Raw genomic sequence first — 9,803 nt, forward strand, 5'->3', positions numbered from 1 at the left:
CTCTGGCCTGATATATTAGGGGGTATTTGTCACCTCCTAGAGGTATAATCCTTAGTGTAAGAATTGCAGGCAGGGACCCTACTGGGTGTTAAAAACAGATGTAGGCAATAAGATAGGGTGTATTTCTATATCATGGCTGCCCCCCCTTGGGCTGTCCCTGTGAAATGGTTCCACGAGGGAGGGCAGCGTGACTGGTGCCATGTTAGAATTAAAGTTTATGGCTGCTAGAAAATACATATGATGGTCCCTGTTCAGGACTGCACATGGGAAAGCATGCTCGTGTGTGAGTACCCGCATGCACTGCACATATACATGCATGTACAGGGGTGTACATGCACATGCAGGCATGTGCCTATACAGATGTGTAGGCGAGCATACATAAATGCATGCACAAACACATATACAGCTGTATAGGCAGACACACGCACACATACTCTGCATGCCCTCATGAGCCTACACATATGCACAGGGCTGTCCCTAGAAGACTGCGGGGCCCAGGACAAATCAGCCTGTATGGTGCCCCCATAACATTTTTATACAGGTGAAATCTGGTGTGGGGAGGGGACCCTAGCGCTGGGGGGTGAGGGATGATGGAGAGTCACAGGGTGGCAACTGTGCTGGGACGAGGGGCCCCCCTGTGCTGGGGGATCCCGGGAAAGGGCGGAAGGGCAATGGATGGGGTGAGCCTGGGGCTGGCGTGTTCTGGCGGTGCTAGGATGCTGGCGGCCAGGCGGGCAATACCAGGAGCCATGGGGGAGGGGCCGGGGGGGCTGCAGTTGCTGTTGCTGGAGCCTGAGCCTGAGCCCCGCGATGTCAAGCAAGAAAAAGAAATACAAGGCACCCCTAGCCCCACCCCACCCCCAGGCTGGCCTAGCACCCCCCGCACAACACATGCATTCTGAAGTGTGGGGCCCCCCAAAGCACAGGGCCCGGAGCGGTGCCCCGATTTGCCATACCCAAGGGACTGCTCTGCATATGCCCATGCAGGCTCCCTTGCGCTGCACACCTATGCACAAATGTGATCACACACGGTTCACGGGTGACTAAATGATATGACCATCTGCTGGCCTGAACTAGAGCTGGGCCTGACTCAAAATCCTGGATCCAACCAGCCCTGAACTTTGGGATAGGTTGGGCCCACAGTTCTGAACATTGCTGTTGATCCCGCTATGTCCAATGATCCCTGGGCAGAATTCCAGACCCAGGTGGGCCTGAACCTGGCAGAAGTTCAGACCCCCCTCTGGATTGGACCGTAACAGCTTAGACCACCCATCTCTCTGCCTCGGAGAGCTTTGCCCAGATCTAGTTTCTTTCCCAGCAGCTGTGACCCAGCTGACGTGGTTCTGCTACCCTGGGCCCAGCTCCCCATGGTGTTGTGTTAAGAACTCAAGAGCAGAAGCAGTGAGGGAACCTGCCAGCCAGCAATGTGACTCTCTAGGGCTCTGGGGCACGTGGGCAGCAAGGCTCTGTGGCACAGAGGGACTGGTTTCCCATCTCGGATCCTCTTGAAAGGCTTGTTCAGGGTTGACCCAGACTCACCTGGGGCAGCCTCTCTCCTCCCACCCAGTGCACCCTGTGGACAAAACACAGTCTCTCCTCTTTGAAGAAGCTGGTCAGTTTAATGAGTAAATAAATCACATGAAGGGGAGGAGGGAGAATGGAAGCAAGTTTGGTCCCTGTGTCACAAAGAGATCTCCGGTCCTTTTATTACTTCTATGCATTGCCATAGGTGATCTCCTTGTCTGGAGCATGGCCTGGCTATCCAGACTGGGCCCCCTTTGGGGACAGGGTGGCTGGGAGTACCAGGACACGGGTGGAGACGGTGGTGGTGCCCTGTAGGTTCATGGCGCTGCAGGTGTAAAGCCCCTCGTCTATGGCGCGTGCTTCATCCACATAGAGGATGCTCTCGGACTCCTGCTGCACCTGCCCGCCTCGGCGCGCCAGGTCGGTGCGTTCGCGGATGTAGGGGGGCCTGCCAATCTGAAAAGCAAGCGAGGAACGGGGGTTGGAGAGCTCCTCTCCCTTCCTAGGCAGCCCGCAGAACTTTCAGAGCTAGGGGCTGGTGTGCTGCGTGACCGTGCTAGCGCAAAGGTCACATCAGCCCTTTGTCCTGTTTTCTGTGGGGAAAATGCCTCTGGTCAGCTGCAGAGAAGAAGGAAAGTTGTGCACAGCACAAGCCCCATGCTTCTCCCTGTGCCCTTCCAGCTGGGGAGGCACCTCCCACACACACACACACACTTTCTCTGTCTAGACTGTAAGCCTTGGGGGGCTGGGACTGCCTCTTACTCTTTGTAGGTACAGTGCCTGGCGCAATGGGACCCTGATCTTGGTTGGAGCCTTTCGGTATTACAGTATGGTCAGGCTAACAACACCCTTCCCACCCAGCCACCTCGCTTCCCTACCTGCTGCCCCGGATACTCCCAGGTGAAATCGACTGCAACTTCCGGTTCTCCAAAAACCGTGCATGTCACATTGAAGTTTTCTCCGGTCCTCACCTTGGCAGCTGAGGCGCTGACCATGGGTTTGGGAGCAGAGGAAGGGTCTGTGAGGGAAAGAGTGAAGTGGTGAGAAGCAGGATAAGGAAGGACGGCAAAGTACCATGGGTTAGACACTTTCCCTTCCCGATCGTAGGAGACGGGCTAGTCAACCAATGGCAGTTCAGGGAGCTGTAGCACTCAGAGTCCATCAGCCCATCACCTCCATGCCAACCCTTCTGGGCTTTAGGACTCGGTTAAGGGAGGGCCAGGCCTGCTAACAGGTATCTCCAGCTAACAGGGTCACTGCTTCTGCTTAGAGACCTCGGTCTATGTAGCAACCTACCGTTTCCTTGTGCTGGATGGTGTGTGTATATGTGGCCGGCTGACAAATGGTACGCCAGTGTGTGTACGATCCCCGATAATTACAGACTGGTGCAGGTGACAAGGGGCGCTCAGTTAACATGCCCTGATAGCTCAGCCGGCAGAGGGACTGCTCTGCATGAGCAGATCTGTATGAGGGCAGCGATGCCCAGAAAAGCCAGTGACAGTGAGGAGAGGGCAACGATACACAGCCTCGTGGGCTAATTCCTCCCGCTCGGTCTAAGGAAGAGAGGTGGAATTCTGTGTCCCCATTCCTGCCCCCCCTGCTAGTGTCACGGAGCATTTCTGGCTAGCTAGCACAGTTCCTGAGCTGACAGCGATGGAACTGGCTCAGCTAGAGGCAGCAGATGTTAGCAAGCTGGCAGGTGGAGGTCTCGAAACCAAAGGAACACCTAGGTTAGGTGTTCTGCTGAACCAGCTCTGGCAGCTGGATCTCCCATCCCTGCCAGGCAGCAGTCACTCACAGTTGATGTAGATCAGCATGTACTTGGTGGATATCTGCCGCATGCCGTCCAGGCTGGCCATGCAGAAGAGCGACCCTGCATATGAGGGCCGTGGGCGGTGGATCACAAACCCCCTCTTCACGTCGTACGAGATGTCGATCCCGTCCACGGCCACCTCCTCGGGGGGGAATTCACGGTGCAGCGTCACCTTGGCCAGAGGGCTGGTCACCTGGCACGGTAGGAGCGTGGGGTGGTTTGTGCGCAGCTGGACCACTTCGTAGTAATCCTCTGTTGGCACAAACAGCTCCTGGGGGTCTGGGGAGAGAGGAGGGCATTGGGGTTACACACTGGAGGCAGGGAGACGCTTTCTGGCTCTCCCGCTGCGCCGGCCTCCTGTGTAGCACGCCCTAGCCCATACAGGCCTCACCCAGGGCTTCCCTGTCCGCTGGATAATGAGAGCAGATGCTGATGCTCTCTGGCTCAAATCCCCTGCCTGCCCCAAACCGGTCTAAACACAGAAGCCTGACCTGTGAAGAAGATGAAAGCCTTGCCCGTCCTGTCTTCTCCGTCCTGGCACGCGCTGTCCCGGCACTGGAAGGACCAGCAGCTGTACTCGCCCGTGTCTGCCGCCATGGAGCTCCCCACCAGCAGCTGGCTGTGCTTCTCAAAGTGCTTGATTCTGAGCCAGAGGGGAGAGGGCCCCACTCAGACTCCAGCAGAGTCACCCTGGATCTCTGCATCAAACATCAGAACGTAAGAACGGCCAGGCTGGGTCAGACCAACGGTCTGTGTCACCAGTGTCCTGTCTCTGATAATGGCCAAAGCCCGGTGCTTCAGAGGGAATGAACAGAACATGGCAGTTATCAAGTGATCCATCCCCTGTTGTCCACTCCCAGCTCCTAGCAGTCAGAGGCTAGGGCCACCCAGAGCATGGGGTTGCATCCCTGGCCACCTTGGCTAATAGTCCTTGATGGACCGATCCTCTATGAACATATCTAATTCCGTTTTGAACCCTGTTATAGTTTTGGCCTTCACAACATCCCCGGCAAGGAGTTCCACAGGTTGACTGTGCACTGCGTGAGGAAGGAAAACACCCACTTATCTTCACGCTCACGGTGATGGCCTGGACCCGGGGAAGGGCTTCCTGTGACCCCGTTGCCTGTGTCCAAGCACAGACAGTGATGACAGGGTCACGGTAACGATTCCCAGTGGGCACTAAGTGTCACGCTCCCCCGCTCTGGCCTACCTGCCCACCCAGAGGGGTGAAGTCCGGAGATGGTTAATAACAGGAGACTTGGCCAGTGCGCTCCAGATGCTGAGAGATGGATAGTGCATGGCACAGCCCCTCCCTTAACGTGCTCCCAGGTGCTGTGTAGCTCGCAATGTCCCCCAGCCCAGGGCCCTGGGACGTGAACGGTGGGACGGGCAATGGAAGCCGCAGCCAGGCTCAAGCTGAGTATGTGGCTTGGGCTCTATATCCCTGAGCCTGGCTGAGCGCAGCGGGCAAGCGTCTGGCAGCTTTGCTCCCTGGAGGATCTCGCAGAGCGAGCAGGGGGTGTCTGTGTGTTTGTGACTGTTAAACAAGCTCCGATTGTCCATGCCCGGGTAACATGTCTGCTGCATGCCCTCTCCCATGCTTGGCTTCCAGAACAAGGGTCTGCCTGGATCCCCAAATGCAGGCCTCCTGCATATAATTTAGTGAAGCCATTTGATGCCTTTCGCATCTCGGGGGGAATGGACCCCACACAGGCCCTGCTCACCCCTCATCCATGACAGGCCCTTGACAAACACCCCAGGCCTGAATAGCCTCCCAGAGCCCGTTGCACATCATGGACACGCACCTGAGCCGCCCCTCATCCTCATCCTCCAGGTGGGCAGGGAACCTCCACCTGACGGCCTGCCCTCTGCAGCGCAACTCCAGGGTGTCACCTGCCCGCAGTGTCAGGGAGTCAGGCACTTTCTGGAACCGCCCCCTGGCCACCACCTGAGTCAGGATGGACGCAGGCTGGTGCACCTGGCTGGGAGGCGCCATGGGTTTCACTCGGGCTTTGGCTTTCCGGGGCTTGGCTGCTGCCTGTTGAAGCTTTTGACCTGTTGCTTTGGGAGATTTGAGCTTGTTTGGCTTAGGCTCTTTTGTGATCTTCTTCTCGGTGGCTTTGGGGGGCTTTTCCTTCTCCTGACATTCAGCTGAGGACAGAGAAGACAAGCTTGACAGCAGAGCAGCAGCAGGTGGAGGCCCACAGGGGCAGAGGTGCAGCACAGCTTTGCAGGTTTTTGCACTGATCTTTAATGACAAAGGCCGTTCAGCAACAGGACCAGGTCAGGACCCAGGCACTGCAAGGATGCTTATTCTCCCTCCTAACCCACAGCACAGGGTCCATGGACACACTAAGGGTCCACTTATGAGAGGCCCCACTTCTGTGTGTGCAGCTAACTGAGCCCACAAAATGGGGGGAGGCACCCGTTTACCACATCGACTGGGATGGGGCCCAGCGCCTCAGCTGATGTGAATCAGTGTCGTTTCACTGACGCTGATGAAGCTACACCAGCTGAGCATCTGGCCCTAGGTTCTTAGATCCCTGAATCCACATCCACAAAAGGCTGTTTGCATATTCAAAATGGGAGTGTGCCTGATACAAGGGCCACAATCAATAGCGGGTTCAAAATCAGAGACCAGTTCTTGAAATCTGGTCCCAAATGTCATATCCCCCAAGAAGGGGCAGAAATCTGCAATTCTTGCAGGGTAACATTATTTACCAAGGAAATTCTTACCTACTCACCATGTAAAGGACATGACTGGCAGGGTCCCTGTGCTATATAAAACAAGGCTTTACCTAGTAGGGTTACTTGTCTTCCTACTCTAAGCTGCTTCTGGGTATTGGCAGAGGAGGATGTTGTGAAAGTATGGTAGCTGAGCAGACAAGAGGTCTCTCTGTTCACTCACTGTTTTGCCTGCTCTCTGTTCATTGATTATTGGGAGGCATTTGTGTAGCAAGTAGCTTTTGCCCCCTACCTGTCATCCCCACATGCACCCAAGCACGGGACATCTGGGATGCACCTGGCAGAAAGCAAGAGATCAGGCATCCTAACTTAGATGTGGGGCTCCCAAATCTGCCAAGCCATCAGCCTGGCTCACAGCCCTCCTATGTATCCTTCTCTGGCCAGGAAAGAGATGGCTCCTGTATTTGATGTATGTCTGAAGGGAAGCTCATCCAGTTTCCTTTCTTATGCTGACAGAAAGCCAGCAAAACCTGGGATCTTTCCCTTGATGACACTCAAGCCAAAATAATTGGGGCTGCGGCCCATTGGCAAAGTTGCTCCAGTACCACGGCCTTGCCAAGGCGGCAGAAGCAAGTCCCTGTACAGCCACAGTCCCTGAGTCCCTGCTGATATTGCAGGCAATAAGTGGCTGTCTTCATGCCATGCCTTTCCAGCATGCTGCCCTCCAACAAGGCATCCTTGTGTAGGCCACTGAGGAACACAAGGAGCACCCTGCTAGGGAGGGGGAGGGAACCGTATGGACTTGGGAAATGGGTAGGAGGAAGGGAAAGCGTCAGAAAAGCAAGAAGAAAAGGAGGACTTGTGGCACCTTAGAGACTAACAAATTTATTTGAGCATAAGCTTTCGTGAGCTACAGCTCACTTCATCGGATGCATCCGATGAAGTGAGCTGTAGCTCACGAAAGCTTATGCTCAAATAAATTTGTTAGTCTCTAAGGTGCCACAAGTCCTCCTTTTCTTTTTGTGAATACAGACTAACACGGCTGCTACTCTGAAACCTGTCAGAAAAGCAAGACTTACCCAAGATGAGGAGGAGAAGGCTGCAGCCCAGGGCAGCCAGGGCCTTGGAGTTCATGCTGGGGCAAGCCGGGCCCAAACCAGGGAGCTGAGCTGCTGAAGTGGGGCTGCAGCGCGAGCGGCTGAGGGCTACAGCGGCTGCAACGTTCCCAGCTCGGCAGCAATTCCACACTCTCACGTCCTCTCCGAGAGGGAGGAGGGGGCGCGTGAGGGGACGGAGAGTCCGGGGGGCTCGGAAGATGAAGGGGAGAGGTTTCAAAGCAAATCAAAGGCTTGACTCTTGGCCTTGTTAAACAAAATTCCTTTCACCCCCACGTGCCATGAAGGCATTCAGGTTCCTTCAGAGGAGGTGAATGGAGCTATTCAAAGCCTGGCTCCAGCAGTCACACTCCAGGCTGAAAAAGAAAACAGTTCCCACCTCCTCCATTTCCAGGCTGTGCCCAGTCTGGTTATGCAGTGGAGAGCATGGGGCAGGTGGAGTGGTTGGATGCAAAGCGCTTTGGGGAAAGGGCCAGCTCTACCCCAGTGTTTGAACAAACTCCTAGCACAATGGGGTGCAAATCCCGAGGGAAGACACTGGGTACTAACTATGCCGATGATGGTGATTACACAGTGTGGGTGAAGGGGAGCTTCTTGTTTGGATCCTGCGGTTTGCTTCCCCTTCCAGCTATTACCTTTGATACACAGTATTGAAGGGTAAATGTTGCAGTGCAAGATCATGTCACAGAGTGCAACACAATGCAGGCCAGCAGCGTGGATTGATAGAATACTTAGCTCCAACACTGCCCTGTTCATCCTCCGATCACAAAGCACCATCCCTACTGTACAGCAGGGGAAGCCAAGGTACCAGGAGATGAATTGACTAGCCCAAGGAAACTCAATGAGACAGTGGCAGGACTAGGTCTGGCAGTTCAGAGCCCCAGCACCTCTGGGCTTGCTGCATCCATTATGAATGTAAAACAATTGCTTGAGCCCTGGCCACTGTTCCCTCTAAGCTGTGCGCATGTGCGCGTGCACACAGATCCTAAACCCCACGCACACGGCGAAACACCGCACGCACAACAATTTGCACAGAAGCACAATAATTTGCACAGAATTTTTTTGCGCACACGGCCTGTCAAAAATTAGAGGGAACATTGCCCCGGCCTCTCTTCCATTACAAATTAAGCCCTGATTCATGTGGCCTCTCCATGGTAGGACAGTTTTGCAGGATGCTGGGCAAACTTGTGGATCGAAGGCCATCCCCGCAACCTGGAGGATGGGTGCACATATTAACTAGACATGGGGGCTGTGGGGCCTTAAAAGGGGACAGGACCTGGTGTGGAGTGTCCCTGTGGTTTAGGGGAGATTTAGGGTTAGGGTTAGAGCCGCTTGGGGGCAGAGGAAATATTCAGTGTTGACTTTTTACCTATATTTGCTGGAGAAGCCCCGTTTCTGAGCTTCCCTGGAGAGCAGCAGTTTAATTGCCTGTGGGACGACGGCGCAAGGGCCACATGGCTCCCAGAGGTCTCCTCCCGCTTGGAATCATAAGCCCTGCCTAGCACTGCCCCCAGGGCAAAGGTTTGTCACTGCATTATTAGCACAATGGCAGACAGGCCAGGTTCTGTAGCCACCCCACACACTGAAGCCTGCTCTTGATGTTCATGGGAGCTCTGCGTGTGAAGCAGCTGCAGAACCTGGGCCCATGACAGCCCAGAAATGCAGCTTCCCCAAGATTTTTCCCTTGGGTTTTTTGCCCCCCACCTCTGCACTTCAGGGAGCAGTCCTACGTGAATCTGGTGAAGGTGGGGAAGCCATGCAACTGCTCCTAGCACAGTTCCAGAGGCTGCAAAGTGCAGCACCAGCCTTCCGGGACAAGCTGCGGATAGCCGTGCTCCCTGTCTGACGAGATGGCGGATTGGTGGGAGCCGAACTCCAGTGTGATTGGAGTGTCTGTGGCCCCAACTCACGCTCAGGTGTTGGGAGCCTACAGGGAGATGCTGATTGCCGCTGACTCACTGTGACAGGTCCGGCTCATCGTCAGCCCCACCCTTATTATCAGCACCCTGGGCTTGGCTCTCTAGGCAGAAGGAACGAGGGTCTGACGGCTTGTCCACACTTGAAACTAGGCTGCCGTAGCACTTCAGTGTAGACACTCCCCGCGCCTATGGGAGAGGTTTGCCCACGGCTGTAGTTAATCCAGGTCGACGGAAGAATTCTGTGGATTTTTCACACCCTGAGAGACGTAGCCATGCCGATGTGAGTTCCCAGTGTAGACCAGCCCCTAGTCACAGCGTAGCTTGGAGGCAATAGTGTAGGCTGCGCTTTATGCTGTATGATTGGTATTTCAATAGCCAATAAAGGTGAGATGCCAGAAGGAGGGGAGAGTTCGGGCCCTCACATAAAGTTTATGGTTTTTTGGTAATGCAGGGTAAGGACTCAGCCCATTTACACACACACACAGAGTCAGTGTGTAACAGCACCTGCTTGGTGCAAGGACACTAATCCTGGATCATCCCTACTTAGAGCCTCACATTGGAATTGCCAGCCTGGATCAGATCCAGGACCATCTAGCCTAGTAACCTGTCCCTGATAGAGGCCAGCACCAGAGGTGTCAAAGGAAGGTAAAAGAATCCTCCTAATCCCTAGCAGTTAGAGCATGGCTTTAGCCCTGAAGAATAAGGTTTGATGTCTCGTCCAAACTTGATGCTAGCATTAAGTATTAG

At 54.8% G+C, this 9,803-nt stretch overlaps 1 protein-coding gene across 1 annotated transcript; it reads right to left on the minus strand.

Annotated features, from left to right (window-relative positions):
* Positions 1–1,595: 1,595 nt before the first annotated feature.
* On the minus strand, positions 1,596–7,235 carry LOC119860428 (platelet-derived growth factor receptor-like protein). Its single transcript, XM_038414141.2, has 6 exons — positions 7,102–7,235; positions 5,143–5,488; positions 3,829–3,980; positions 3,323–3,616; positions 2,403–2,542; positions 1,596–1,980 (listed from the first exon to the last, which is right to left on the minus strand). The coding sequence occupies exons 1-6, from the start codon at positions 7,154–7,156 to the stop codon at positions 1,759–1,761; spliced, it is 1,209 nt and encodes a 402-aa protein (XP_038270069.1). The 5' UTR covers positions 7,157–7,235; the 3' UTR covers positions 1,596–1,758.
* Between the last annotated feature and the right edge of the window lie 2,568 nt (positions 7,236–9,803).

The sequence above is a fragment of the Dermochelys coriacea genome, chromosome 8, assembly GCF_009764565.3.
Source record: "Dermochelys coriacea isolate rDerCor1 chromosome 8, rDerCor1.pri.v4, whole genome shotgun sequence".
Taxonomy (NCBI): Eukaryota; Metazoa; Chordata; order Testudines; family Dermochelyidae; genus Dermochelys; species Dermochelys coriacea.